This window comes from Danio aesculapii, chromosome 13, assembly GCF_903798145.1.
Source record: "Danio aesculapii chromosome 13, fDanAes4.1, whole genome shotgun sequence".
In the NCBI taxonomy this organism is placed as follows: domain Eukaryota; kingdom Metazoa; phylum Chordata; class Actinopteri; order Cypriniformes; family Danionidae; genus Danio; species Danio aesculapii.
In genome coordinates, this window is record NC_079447.1 from 24,387,661 (window position 1) to 24,403,175 (window position 15,515).

General features: G+C 33.4%; 1 protein-coding gene across 1 annotated transcript; it reads right to left on the reverse strand.

The window, feature by feature from the left end:
- Positions 1 to 8,502: 8,502 nt before the first annotated feature.
- ly6pge (lymphocyte antigen 6 family member pge) lies at positions 8,503 to 15,115 on the reverse strand. The gene is made up of 3 exons (XM_056470340.1): positions 15,055 to 15,115; positions 10,660 to 10,776; positions 8,503 to 8,762 (listed from the first exon to the last, which is right to left on the reverse strand). Exons 1-3 carry the CDS (start codon positions 15,113 to 15,115, stop codon positions 8,572 to 8,574), a joined length of 369 nt encoding a protein of 122 aa, XP_056326315.1. The 3' UTR covers positions 8,503 to 8,571.
- Positions 15,116 to 15,515: the final 400 nt, after the last annotated feature.

Sequence of the window (15,515 nt, forward strand, 5' to 3'; positions counted from 1 at the left end):
TCTTATAAAATCTCTGAAACACAGAAGAGATTGTGTGTTATCTCATGTGCATCAGCCTGCACAGAACACTAATCTGAATAATTATTACATGTGTAAAACCATATAATTAAGTGATTCAGAAGCATTGGTCTAAATCTTCAGTCAGAATGTCCTTGACTGAAAAAAAAAAAACTTCTCTGACAAGGAAGAAAGCAGTTAATTGTGGAAACAGAGTAGGTTGCCTGCAGTGACGAATGATTAATCACCATCTAAAGTGTGAAACAACACTTGTAAAAAAACTTGTTTAATTAGACTTCAATTTCCCAACATTAAACGAATCTATAGATTGTTAAATAAAGATACAGAGCTAGATAAAAATGTGCAGAATTTGATTAAATTACATCCTTAAAAACTTATTCGCATCTTTGCAAACCACTTATTTTCAGGTGTAAAATATCTTCTTAAAATCACAGGTTTAGAGTTTGGGACTTCATTTCCCGTTTATGTGGTTGCTCACTTGCTAGCTGTATTAGCTCCACAAAACAAACTATTTAGCTTCATTTCAAAGTAGCTGAGGCCAGACTGATTATGCATAACTCTCCAATTCCTACTCTCCCTCCCTTTCCCAACCCCCCTGTCCTGCTTCTATCAGGCCTCTGTGCCCTCCTCCTTCCCTGGGTCCACAGTCCGGAGGTAGATCACTTTAATTCTGCTTCATGGATCTTTTTCAAAAAGGACCTGAGACCCGGAGACCCCAGAACCAGTGACCGCGGGCTGAACCCAGACCAGCCAGCCGGGCACCACCACACACTCGTAAACACAGCCATCATCTCTCATGCTCCCTTTTCCACCCCGCACTTTTGTTCCCTCCCAATCAGGCACAGAGAGTATTTGATGCGGCCCACTAAAGAACAAATCCTTTTGTGGGATGTCTGAATATGACACACTTGACCCATGCTGTTGTTCAGAGCCTATATGATGAATTCGTGGAGGGAAGAGGAAAAACTGTCAAATAATTTCACAAATACTCTATGATCTGATGTAATTCCTGGCTTTCACTAGAGCAGTTCAATGGGCTCTTTCTTCATAACACTGAGCTGCCCTGCATGTGGGTCAATGGCGTAATGTGCAAGAGTTTCCACAATAAAGAAAAGAAAAATCTTTCAATATCGAGTTTAAAACTAATGCTGCAAATACCTAGAAATGCACGTATTCACACTGGTTTCATATGAATTTGAAAAGCTTTGATACCATTTTCAATAAAAGTTTTCATTTGGAACTTTTCAAAGTAAAAACTAGCTTTTTTTAGAAGCATCATGATCTTAATATACATGTTAAAACCTTAACCTAACTACCCTTTTCACGGCAAATCAAAGTTATATGGCATTTTAAAAGAATTGTTAAGAAAAGTCCAGACATTCTTTAGTTAACAAAACATGAATCCGAATTTGCAAACGTTTATAAATATGTAAACAAAGTATACATACATAAACATAAAGAAATCCAGTATCTCCAGCCTTCTGTGCAGAGCTGCAGTCTATGCACCGGAAGTTTGGCCAGAGGAGAAATGGTCATGCTCAACTGAGCCTGTTTTCTCTCTAGGTTTTTTTTCCTTCACTTTCGTCAATTGGTGAAGTTTTGTTCCTTGCCACTGTAGCCACTGGCTTGCTTGGTTTGGGACTTGTGGAGCTGCGCATCGATTTGCTCTTTAGTGTTTGGACTTTCAGCAGTGAAATTTAAACCACACTGAACTGAACTAAACAGAGCTTCACCTCTGAAAACTGGACTGACACAGTTTCAATTTACTAGAACTTCTAAGCTAACGATCATCCGGATGGCATTGACACAATATTTAAATGACATTTAATGTAAATATGTGCTGCAAGCTTTCCTCTCAATGACAAAAACACACAAGAAAAAAAATTGCAGGGAGAAAACAGCAGTTAAGAAAGCATCTGAAAGAACATATATTGAACTTGGTGCGACTACAGTTTTAATTAATTTGTATTGCAGTACAAAACGTCTCATTTGGCATTATCTTTATGTAACGTGCAAAAAAGGCTTTCTAAGGATGCTTTCACATTTGTGGTTCGGTTCATTTGGTCCGGACCAAGGGCAACAAATGATACATTGTAGCATTTTTTGCCGTTTTTGGGTGCTTTTCACACCACACTGATTGCTTTGGTCCAAACCAGTTGAAAACAACCAAAATGCAGTCATGTGACAAAATCCATCTTATTGGCCAGATGTTATTAAACATATAACCTAAACTGCTTTTCGATTGGTCAGAGTTAATGTGCGGAAATATGCAGATGGAACTACTGCAAGTAAACAAACCGGCAGACACAAAATACATTTCGAGAATAAAGCACTGTGACTGATAAACAATGTTTTAATGCATTGCAAACAGCGAAGGTGCATCGCAAGTCACTTCAGGACAAGGCGTGAATTATATTACAGGTGTGAAAAAATCCTAATATGTGCGTTAAAAAAACTCAATAGAAGAAGTGTTTTGAAGTGATATTAACTTATTTTTGTAATTTTTTAAATAAATAGATTAAGCATGTTCAAATCATAGACAATGCACCCAATCACTGTACTCCTCATTGAATTAAAAACATGAGGTTGACAAATGAGGATTTTCCAAATCTTCTTAAGATTCTGGTAGTCTGCAAAAAGCAATTATGAGACCCTAACATACAGCTCAGTTCATTTGTGGATCAAAATATGTATCGTGTGCTGGCAAGACTTTCTTGGAGATCAAAACGACCATCCTCCGGTTTCCAGCATCCCCAATAAATGGCACCTGGCTTAAGGCTTTCTATAGTGAAAATAGGATTTACAGTAATAGTGTCCCTAGGTGGAAATGGATTAGACTTGAGCAGCTACCTAGGGAAGATCAAATGAGCAATTTCTTCCTAGATGGTCACCATAGCAATGACCTTTACACACGCCACTGATGGCACCCAGCATATTTTAATAAAACATGATAAGACTTTTTTTGGGATATCATTTTCCCTAAAGCTAAAAAGGCACCTCTCTGGTTTACTTTGATAACATGATGTGCAAGATCAGAGTATGTTAGTCAATAGACATCAGAACATCTGAAGAACATTTAATGGAGGAAAACTCTCATACCGCCAACCCAGGAGTCTTAAAAATGTGATTGTTTACCTAAATCTCTCCAACCTTGTGATCTGCAGCTTAGCCCTCATCGTTAAAGTCTTCCTGGAGGTGAGAATGAGTTCTCCAAATAAAGCTGATGAGGTCTGATGAGGACTGACATAAGCAAAGCAGAGCACCCAGTGAAACGGCCCTGGAGCTTCACAGTTTGGGGTCATTCTTTATCCCCCTCTGGGGCAGCTTGTTCACACTATCACACCTGTCTGTCAAAAGAAAGACTTATGAGCTTGAGCTGAGAGAATGGGAGAAGGTATTTGCTATGCTAAAGCAGAAAGAATTGAAAGAGAAGCAGCGTCGTAATGAAAATGACAGCGGACAGAAAGGGCAAGGTTTAAATTACAGCTTAAATAACCTCATGTCCTGCTTTGACTTAATGACCAACATGATTTTAAGTCTCGAAAGTATAAATCTACAAAGGAACTGAAGTCTTTTCTTGACTATGTGACTTGCTTAAATCACAACTCGCTCTTTAAAAATAGTTCTAAAGTGAGTGTACTGACTACGAAAAAGTGTTAAGTCATCAAAAGGTCATGAAAAACAGTTCATAACACACATTTTCAAGAATTAACCCACATGAACAAATACTATAGTAATTTATAGTAAATAAATACCTTAATGTTTTTTAATCATGTAGGGAATCATAGTGTATTATACTGCATGTAGTTTATAGTACTTACAAAATTTTGACGAATGATACAGCATACTGATACATTGCTATAAATACTGTAGTAAACTTTAGCTTTACTACAGTAAACTGTGGTGTATTGTAGTATAACATACACTATAGTTGTGGAACACTACAGTATTTGGTCATTTGTTTATATTACTTTAGTTGTGTTACGATAGCTATATAATTACCACAACATATTATCTCAAGTACTTTACTATAATTAAAAACAAACACTAAGCTACTATAGTATTTTTTCATGTGGGTATTTAATTGCTATTTAGAAACTACAATATTACGTATTTTAAAAGTAAACTACTCATACAAATGTTTAATAAGTGAATTTTAAAAATGTCTATTAAAATAAGACTCTTTGATGGAGTAATTTAACAGATTCAAGGATTAGCGTCCCTTGAATCTGGCACGCTACATCTCTCAAATTCATTTCAAAGTAAGCAATAATCAATCACACTAGCATGCTTCATGGAATCTTCACGCCTATTATTTGTGAACTTAAACAAGACTGCACGAGGTTATGCTCAAAACCGTGTGAAAAACAATGGAAGTAAAACAACTCGTCCACCAAATGATCCTACCTTGCCCAGGTCAGATGTTCAGGCTGAGTTGGAACGTCCATGCGGTCCAACAGCGTCCCTACTGTTTAACTTCAATGTTGTTGATTTGTTAATTTACAGCGGCACCTAGTGTTTAGTAGAGGTAAAACACTTGTGGACGTCAATAGAAACCCTTCATTTTGAATTATTTTAATAATAATAAGAATAAGAATAATAAGAAGAAGAATAAGAATAATAAATGAGTAGATTAAATACGAATCGCAAAATATGGAAATGTTCAGCATTTTTGCCATAGACTACTTGTTAAAATACTCTCTCAATATCTTGTATAAACACATGTAATGTGTAATGTAGGATGTAGGATAATGTAGGATAACACATGTAGGATAATGAAGGCACCGAGAAAAAATATGTTTGTCACACTTGTTTCCAATCCTGATTACTGAAAAAGTGTAAATACTTGTACAACAATATGTTACTGTGATCTTGATCAGGTTTTTTTGCGTGTTGTTTTTCAGTCAAATCAATATATTATTATTATTATTATTATTATTATTATTATTATTATTATTATTATTATTATTATTATTATTAAGGTCATTAAATTGATTTCTTTTCATTATTATTATTATTATATTTAATGTATTTATTCATATTATTTTGTAATTGATAGTTATTTCAATTCATTATTTCTAATTTAGGCACTGGAAATGTGCGTTTTCATATATAATAAACATAAAGAAAAGAAATACAAAAAAAGATACTCAAAAAATAAGTGAAAAATGTAAAAACCTTTTATTGACATGACTATTATTTTATAATTTTTTTTTTAAACAGCAGTTTTTTTTTATTCTTTTTTCTTCCTTTTTTACTTATTTTTCGAGTGCCTTGGACTGATTTTATTTTTTTGTATAGCTTTTTTAAGAATCCCTTTTTAAAGAGCACAGACACATTAATAAATAACCCCCTGAAGCGCTTTCTGTTTATTTTTTGGATTTCATAAAGGAAAGCCAGTTGAACCATAAGGAATAGCAGTGTTTATTTACAATCAAGCACAAAAGCAAAACAAGCCAGAGATTTCCACCCGTGGAGAGACTCAAAGCATTTTACAACATGAGACATTTTGTATTAATATCATGATGCTCGTGACTCATCCTAAAGCATTTCTTTCAATCTCTTTGTTCATATAGTAACACCAAAAATGACGCTTCTGTCATAATTTACCCAGACACAGTGTGCAGTTATCTAGAATGTTACAGCTGTTCTGTTGTTTACAGTATAATAAGAATAACTGATGACCAGGGACAGCTGTACTATAATAAAAAACAGCTATTCTGATATGTACAGTAGATTATTCCCCACTTCAAGCTATACAAAGCTTGCAATGACCTGAAGGGTAGTAAATTATGACAGGAGTTTCATTCTTAAGTGAACTATCTATTTAAAGGGATAGTTCACCCCCCAAAAAATGAAGAGTTCTGGGTGAGTGAGGAATTACTGTGCTGCTAATAGACTGCACAAAGACAAATGGTCAAAGTCAAAGATTTTGATTAATAACAGATTTCTTTCGAAAAAAAAAGATACTTTAGAAAAAAAAGATTAAAGTTAGTCTATATACACCACGATTGCATGCATTATGTTAATTAATCATGGTTTTACTATAAATAAATAAATAAATAAATAAATAAATAAATAAATAAATAAATAAATAAATAAAGAAGCATGGTTATTGTAAGTAATAAATAAATAAGGAATTTAAAAGGATAGTTCATGCAAAAAAAAGAAATGTCCTCTCTATTTATTTACTATGAAGTGATTCCAAACTTTTGAGTTAAATTTTTCTGTTGAACACAAAAGAAGATATTTTGAAAAATGGTAGAAACCTGTAACTATTTTCTTAATTAGTACATGAAGAACAAAATGCAGTGTTACATGTTAATAACTCCAAGAATATTGAATTAACAATAAACAGTGTTAACGACTGCACGTTGACAGTGTGGTTGCAAGGTGCAATGTGATGTGATTTTAATTTAACACTGGAAGTGCAAAAGATTACGCCAAATCATCTTGACTCCGCACTCAGAGTGACGGTGCCTTGTGAAACGACTACACCATTTTGACCACTTGCGACTGAGAGGGTAAGTTCAATGCATTTTTTCTTGTGTTAGCACTATCATTTAAATAAATACATGAGGTCGAACACATATAGAACTACCTACTCTCTATGTTTCTGTGAGGATTATTGATGTGCAGATGTCCAATGGGTTTTTTTTCATTCATTGCCCCATACTGTAATTTTGTTCAAATATAGCTGTCACCTATTCCTGTCTCTGAAATGTTCATGAGCTTGTTTTATGCATTTTATAATTCTGTGAGACCCCCAATAAGCTCCAACTGTTCACATATGGCGTGTTGTCCACTTTGGCCATGTTTTAAATAAAGATAGTTGTAAGATCTGTGTGAAGACTTTTGATTGTAGGTTTGATAATGTTAGACATACACCGTAGAACAGTGTTAAAAAAATTAATGTTATACTGATAGGAGTACCTTCTTGATGACACTTGTAGAGTGTTATGAACTGCACAGTTTTCACAGGATTTTAATAACAACACTAGTGGGTGTTAAATTGACCCTAAGTGTAAAACCTTGATAACTATACTAAGTGTAACATTCTACACTGTCAGTGTATATATTCAGCACTATAGAGTGCCAATAATACACTGCACATTTAACACTATAAACAGTGTACTTTTAACACTTGATAGATTGGGGCCATACATGATTTTCAGTAGTGTTAAAATCAACACTTTAAGGGCCCAAATATACACCCGGCGCAAACCTTAATTTTCCAGTTTTCCACCACGTTGTTAAATAGCAAATCCGTTTGCGCTAATGAACATATTCAGTGGAGTGCATACAACACCGTTTCCTTATCCATGAAAGACAAAAAGAGAAAGTAAAGGCCGATTGGAGGAGGCTGATTCTGGCTGAGAAGCGACGCCCTTAATGCTTTTGTGCCATGCGCTTTAGACTTTGCGGCTTGATCGCTAACATAGGGCCCTCAAGGGGGTCGTACACCAGGAGTGCCGCTCGGCGACGCTACGCATCATGCCATGCAGGACCATGCATTTTAGAATTCTAAACACAGATTTCTATCAGTGTACACACACCGGCGCCGCAAGTCAGCGGCTGTCCGCGGCGCCCAGCTACAATTCAGGACACTGTTGATATTTCTGCCACGCCACAGAGCGCCATCTGAATAGTTTTATTTTAAATAGCATGTAAATGTGCACACCTGGTGTGCGATACTTTCAACTGTCATGATCGCACCTTGTCGCAGCGCTGAGCGGCACATCCGGTGTATGCCGCCCTTCAGTGTTAAATTGACAATACTTATTTTACTATACTACTGAAGTCAATGGTTACAAGTTTCCAATATTTTTTAATAACTTCTTTTGTTTTAAACAAAAAAAAGAAACTCATGTAAGAATAGAAGTAGAAGTAACCGGAGTAAATGATGACAGAATTTTAATTTTTGGATGAACGATCCCTTTAAGCACAAGCTAACTCTAAAAAATGCTGGATTGCATTAACTCAATATTGGGACAAATATGGACAAACTTAATGTTGGGTTTATTTTTTAAATGATTATTTTTTAAACAAACTGATGACTCTTTCCATATTTGACCCAGAGTTGATTTAATACAACCCAGAATTTTTTAAGAGTGCATGATTTTGCTACACTAACCATACTTTATTATTATTTTTTAATTCCTCATTTTGTTGTCTAAAAAAAGCTAAGTTTACAGCCCTTAAACAAATCTGCAATGAATAAATAACTCCAGAATTTTTACTTTTTAAAGGGAAAACCATCCCATTCATTTCGATTAATTTGGCCTGAAAGATCAAAGGCTTTTGGCTTTTTTGTTTTAGATATCTAGAAGGTCTAAACCAAAAAATAAATACATTTGCTTCCTGAAATATCTGCATATGTGAAGTTCTGAATTTGAATGCATTATCAACCTTATATTTATTGCGTGCACAATCCCATGGCAGCTGACATTCGGTTTCATTTTTTATCACATGGATTTTCATCGCATATTGTTCCTTCAAGTTCCACAGCAGCCATGGACATTAATAGCCAGCTCAGTCCGTCTAAGGTTCACATTAGAGCAGATGCCAGGCGAGCATCAGAAGGCTCAGAATGAAGCTGAAGCCGGTGCCCATTCGGGTGGCGTGTCCTGCCACGTTGCAGTCATCAGAGTAGCAGCAGTGAACTTTGACACCCGGAGCCCTGTAGCCTTGGCTGTTTGCCTGACTGCAGAAGGATTTATATGAGCACGACTTCATTACGCCACCTAAGAAGACAAGAGCCGTATGATTACATATTAATGTGCCTTGATCCTCATAAGGAAGCTGCAGACCTCCTGCTATTTCTAAGCTGGAGCCAGACAGAGCAGTCTGTCTTCCTTAAACACCAACCTGATCCTGCGCCACCCCTTTACACACACACTCACACTCACACACACACACACACACTTGCACACAGTCATTAATGATTCCTCTAAAGATTTATCCTTCTGTGATTCATCTTCCACATCCAAGGAGATTTAAAAACCTTCTAAAAATGTTTGCACCAGTTTCATCTCATGCATACAGGAGGAACTGTTAAACATTAGCAGCACTTTAGCTCTGTTTATAGTTTTATTCTTAAGGTTATATAGGTTTTATTTATATATGGTGTCATATATATTAAGTATATATACTTAAACTTGTTTTACAGGGATTTGTTCATACATAATTTGACAGATTATATATATATATATAACTCTTTATTCTTTAAATAAAGTCTGTTTGAAGTATTTTCTGTAAAAAAAAAAAAATTTAATCCATACAATTTATTGTAAAACAAACTAGTAGTTGCCAGAATTTTATCAGAACAATCTGTAAAACAAATGTCAATGTTTTATTCATTTATAGTGTTATACACCAGCATTTTGAAGCACTAACACCATAAGCATGTGGCGATGAGAAAGTCATATGAGGACCCAATGCTCATATCAATCAACTTTCCACAAGCAGACCCAGCAGATACAGAACATCAACATGACATCAGATTGATATTGTAAATCGGGTTAAAAATGGGGTGGACATCAGAACCTAACGTCAGGTCGATGTCAATGTCCAGCGTCCAACTTAACATCAACCAAATATCAACATCTAATGATGATACAGCTTGAGGTTACCACTATGACGTTGGATTTTGGTTGCCATACCTGACGAATAAATGTCAGTGTTTGACATCAATCGATTTTGGTTACTTTCCAACACAACCTAAAATCAACCAAATATCAACATGATTTGACCTTGTTATAGGATGTCAAAATCACATTGTCATTAGACCCTGGCTAGACATTGAATTTAACAACCTAAATCTCACCTAATATTAATGTCTCATCTCATTAACATGTGCCTGCTGGGGAGAAAAATTCTAATATACTGTATTGAAAATACTCATTTGTCATTCACACAACTAAACAACATTGTGACAGCACACATGACACTAAAGTAATGCAATAAACATTATTTATCAAAACTATATGCTGCATAAAACTCCAAAGTATACTGTATCACTGATGAGTGATAAAAAAAACATTAATAACATAAAAAGTAAAGTGTCATGCAGGGAATTCTGAGAAAGTTCATTTACAGTTACTCACCGTATATATTAAGGAAATTTACTGCACCACTAAGCAGGTTACAATTTTTACTGTAGCATTTTAATGCTTTTTTACAACTGAAATCACAGCCATTTTATAGTGAAGAGTGATGAAAAGAGATTTCCAAATCTTCTCTGGAAAAACCTTTGACTTGGCTAAATGTACTGTATAATGTTTACATTTTATGTGCTAGATATGTTTACAAATGTTAAATATTTAAAAGACTTGTAAAACTGTTATTACAATTGATATTGTAATATAATCTAAAGTGTCTTTACACATTGCATCAAATTTGACCAGAATATGTCAACTAAACATCATGTCACATTCTTTGATAATTATGCATCTTTTCAAAAAACCTTTCATTTTTTTAATAATTTATTTTTTCTTCTGAAGATTCATCTGTCTGTGAGTCATTTTCTACATTCAAGAAAATAAAATAAAAAATCCTTGTCTAGTTTTCTCTCATCTATTTATGTAAGTATGGATGAACTGCGGGAGGAAGATGAACTGTTGACTAAGCCATTAGACTTACTGCCGTGTCCCCGAACAACAGCACATGCGTCTGAGTAACTGGGGCAAGTTTTGGAACCCTGTCGATTACAGTCTTCATCTGTTGAGCCCATGCAGGTGTAACACTGGAGCGCCTCACCTAAACACACACAGAGGAGGAATCAAACTCAATGGTAAAATTCACACATGATAATAAAAAGGCTGATTGTGTATGCACTGATCCATCAATACTTATTACTTTTCTCAGTCAGCATATTTGGGAAAAATATAATATTGTTGAATAGTAAATATAAATTTTTTTTATTTTGTATTATTTTATTATTCAAATTAATCAATTTTATTGAATTATTACTATTAGTATGTAATTATTTATATTTTATTACACTGTTATTATTCTTTTAATCATTGAAATATTTAATAGATATTTTATATATTATAAATGCAACATTTATATTTTACCAAAAGTGTCTAGAAATAATAAATATAATTAATTATAATTTATATTTATAAAATTATATTTAAAATTATAATTAATTATAGTATTATAATGAATTAATCATTTAAAAAAAAACATCTAAAGTCCAAAAAAGTCTGATGGATGTCTTTTTAGGATAAAAGTATTATTGGATTATTACATATAAAATATATATCTAAGTAATGCCAGCATATTTTTCCATTACTTCCAATAATTTGTTTTTTAATAATGTAATAATTTAAATCATTTAATCTCTTATGTCTCAATTATCTAAATACAGTATCTAAATTCTGATAAAAAAATCCAATAAAAAGTCATCTTAAAAAAATATTATCTATATTCTTAAATAATCATTTTTACATGCAAAATAATAGAAAAGGTCTGAGACATTAGACAAATAAAATTTCATACATTTGTATGGAAACACAATCCATTTTATAATGCTGTACATAAAATATAAGAACATTTCAAATTAAATTTAACAAGACAAATCAAAAGGGAAATTCAAGACAGCACATATCCCATTGTTTCATTATGTTTTTATATATTTTTTTATCTAAACTTTACTGCTCTGTGCAATCTATAAACAGAACATTGACCTTTTATACAAATCTTTTATGATAAAGATTTGTTCTTCTTTTTCTTCTTTTTTTTCTGCAATCGCTCAACAGACCCGAGGGAAGTGAACAGAAGTCACAGCAGAGAGGAAACATGTCAATGTTTTTAAGAGTTTTATAAATGCCCAGCAGTGTACATTGACGCCGGGCCTTTTTCATGTGCCTCTCACCTCTCAAGTGCAGTCCTCTTTTTTTTCCTTCTTCCTTTTTTTCAACAAACATGTTTTGAAGCTTAAACCAACAAGATCAGACACATAAAGTTGATGGACTGTAACACCTTCAAAAACAGACATTTCGTTTAAAAGTATCTGTTATGTGTGTCTTAACACTGTTCGCTGCTTCGCTGCATCTGAGTCTCCGTCTCGCTTTGATAGCAAAAGCTTCAGTTCACACAACAAGCTCAAAGTGCTTTACTAACAGGATATTCAGAGCGTTTGAAATGTGCTAAACCTCTAAAGAGAAGCTCCAGCATTCAGGTCACTTTATTTTAAGCATTAATCTAAAACGTTTTGATTCACTCCCAGAATGATCGCTGAATTTATTTACCGAATGCTGCAAAACTTATGCAGTTTAATGTGATTAAAATAATGTAAAACTGATCAAAGACATTTTCATGAAATAAAACATGCATCACAAAATATTAAGCAGCAATTATTTTTTAACATTGATGTTATTAAAAATAAGATTTCTGAATGATGCTGAAAATGCAGCTATAAATCGCAGAAATCAATTCAATGTTAAAGTTAAAACATAAATATATTAAATTTTAATAGTTTTATATTTAAGGAACGCATAAAACACACTGTCTTATATTTGGGCTCACCCATCATATGTCACAAAAACTGTTATTTATTGTCCTTCATTTATTGTCCTGACATTTTCACATATATACAGTTGAAGTCAGAATTATTAGCCCCCCTTTTAATTTTTTTTTTCTTTATTAAATATTTCCCAAATGATGTTTAACAAAGCAAGGAAATTTTCACAGTATGTCTGATCATATTCTTTCTTCTGGAGAAAGTCTTATTTTTTTATTTCGGCTAGAATAAAAGCAGTGTTTATATTTTATAACCATTTTAAGGTCAAAATTATTAGCCCCTTTAAGCAATTTTTTTGATAATCTACAGAACAAACCATTGTTATAAAATAACTTGCCTAATTATCCTAACCTGCCTAGTTAACCTAATTAACCTAACTAAGCTGTTAAATGTCACTTTAAGCTGTATAGAAGTGTCTTGAAAAATATCTAGTGGAATATTATTTACTGTCATCATGGCAAAGATAAAATAAGTCAGTCATTAGAGATGAGTTATTAAAACTAATATGTTTAGAAATGTGTTGAAAAAAATCTTCTCACTGTTAAACAGAAATAGGGGGGAAATTAAACAGGGGGGATAACAATTCTGACTTCAACTGTATATGAATGCTGTCATCTTACTTATTTCCTACATCAAACAAAAAAACATGTAGACATAAAGAATAAAGTTATGTATCATTTGCAAACATCTACAATTCTTCAGCAGCTGTATGTCTGACATCAACAGTCAGCTGTCAAAGTATGACAGTTTCAATTGTAGTGTGATCATATTACAAATTACTTAAATGTCCATTCAATGTCAGCTTTAAAATGACATTTATTTCTACATTTAATGAGCTGCAGCTTTCAAAAGTTTCCACAGCACATGCAAGTAATGTAATTGCTTTCAATAATTACCTTTTTATTCCTTTTATTCAATTTAATTTGTGTGATATGAATAATATTTAAATAATAAACACCCGCATATACACACACGCATACAGTGCTCAGCATATAAGTACACCCCTCACAAATCTATCTTTTACATTCATATTTATAATAGGAAGCTCAACAATATTATATTTGTGTATATACATTAGATTAGTAAGTACTGAAGCCAAATCTGGAGCTTATCTTACAAAATAACTTACAATAACAGTACACCAAATTTAAATGTTATATAAAAATATTAAATACAAATTTAAAAGAGGGAAATTCAAGAGAAGCAAAAAAAATGAACAATTTAGTTGTAATGTTGTAGGTTATATTTTTGTGCTTGAATTTAAATGTATAATCTTTCGATTTCTACATATATTTGGTGACTAAAATATTATTTTAATAAATATATCTGTTTTATAAATCTGTTTTGTTTAAATGCACCAAATACATCGCCTATATTCCCTGAGAAATGGATACAAAAGTTCATTTTCAAAATAGGGTGTACTCAATTATGCTGAGCACTGTAAGTCATCATATTAGTCACAAAAACTGTTATATATTGTCCTTCAGAAATGTCACACATATGGACACCGTCATTTTATTCCCTACACAAAAACCCACATGCAGGCATAAAGTTATGTATTATTTGCAAACATCTACAATTTCCAGTTGCTATATTTCAGACATCAACAGTCAGTTGTCAAAATATATTCAGACAATTTCAAGTTGTAGTGTAATCATGCTTTTAATTTGTTGGGAATATTTTATTAAATGCTAATAAATAGTTTGTTGGGAGAGATGTTTGTTTTATATATATATATATATATATATATATATATATATATATATATATATATATATATATATATATATATATATATATATATATATACATTGTATTACATAAATTACTCATTGTATATGGTATTGGATTACTTTAATTTCCATTCAATATCAGTTTAATGTCATTTAATTTTTTTTCTACATGTAATGAACTCCTGCTTCACAGCACATGCAGGTACTGTAATATTTTTTACAACTTTAACATTAAATTCTTTCTAACAAATTCTTATATGCAATTTAATTTGTTTGATTTAAGTAATATTTAAATAATAAAATAATAAAACCCACACACATACATCCAATGCAGTAAGTGCGTGTTGGTAATGTTATTCTTTGGTAACTTAAAGATTTTGAAGTATTAAAAATCTTTTAGTGCCTGTGTATGTGTATATTTATTTAGAGAAAGAGTACTCTCTTTTAACTCCAGCAATCTAATATAAATCACGCCATGCGACTTGCAAACTCTTTTTAGCCCTCAATCTGTTTAAGGGATTGAATTGCACCTAATATTCGCCATTAGTCCTTTAACACCTTTCTCATGGCTAAACAAGATACTCTCAGGCAAGAGGACGCTTCTGGAGAACGCAAATTTTAAGAAATGATGAAAACGTCTCAATGTCTCAAAGTCTGAACTGAAAAGCTGATGAGGGTTAGTCAATGACTGAAGCCAGACAAGCTGTAACTGAGAAGATTGGAGTGAAAACTCTTTAAAGTAGTGGGAAAGAAGTAAAAAAATGAAGTACTTACTTTGAGTTGCAAGGAGGACGATGCCCAGGCCTAACAGGAGGAAGGAATGGACGGCTCTCATGTCGCTGGTGGTCTAGGGGGCTGTCAGGTTATGGTGAAAATCAGTTTGTTTGTTCTTAAAACTCCTGAGCTTAAGCCGTGCTTTTGGAGAGCTAATACCCAACGGCAGCGAGGACACACAGATTACAGGCAGTGCGTTGAGGCCTGTGCTGCGCTCTTAAGATCTGAATGGCTTCTTAGCATCTCCACTAATCAGGGTCGAAGGATCGCTCGCTGCGCTCCACCCCTACAGGACCTGCAGCTCTGCTTTCAGGACAACCTCTGATTCTCCCTCCACACTTCGTTCAGCTTATGTCTACATGTACAGGATTTGCTAATCGGTGACCAAACACACATACAGTAATTACACATAATTATCCTCTGTGACACACAGTAGAGAACACAGCCAATCAAAGAGTAGA

Excerpts from the sequence above, each read along its gene's own strand:
- ly6pge (XM_056470340.1), bottom strand. The coding sequence starts at position 15,115 with ATGAGAGCCGTCCATTCCTTCCTCCTGTTAGGCCTGGGCATCGTCCTC. Across the intron at positions 10,777-15,054 it reads CGTCCTCCTTGCAACTCAAA|GTGAGGCGCTCCAGTGTTAC; the intron begins GTAAGTACTTCA and ends GTGTGTGTTTAG. Across the intron at positions 8,763-10,659 it reads TGTTGTTCGGGGACACGGCA|GTGGCGTAATGAAGTCGTGC; the intron begins GTAAGTCTAATG and ends TTGTCTTCTTAG.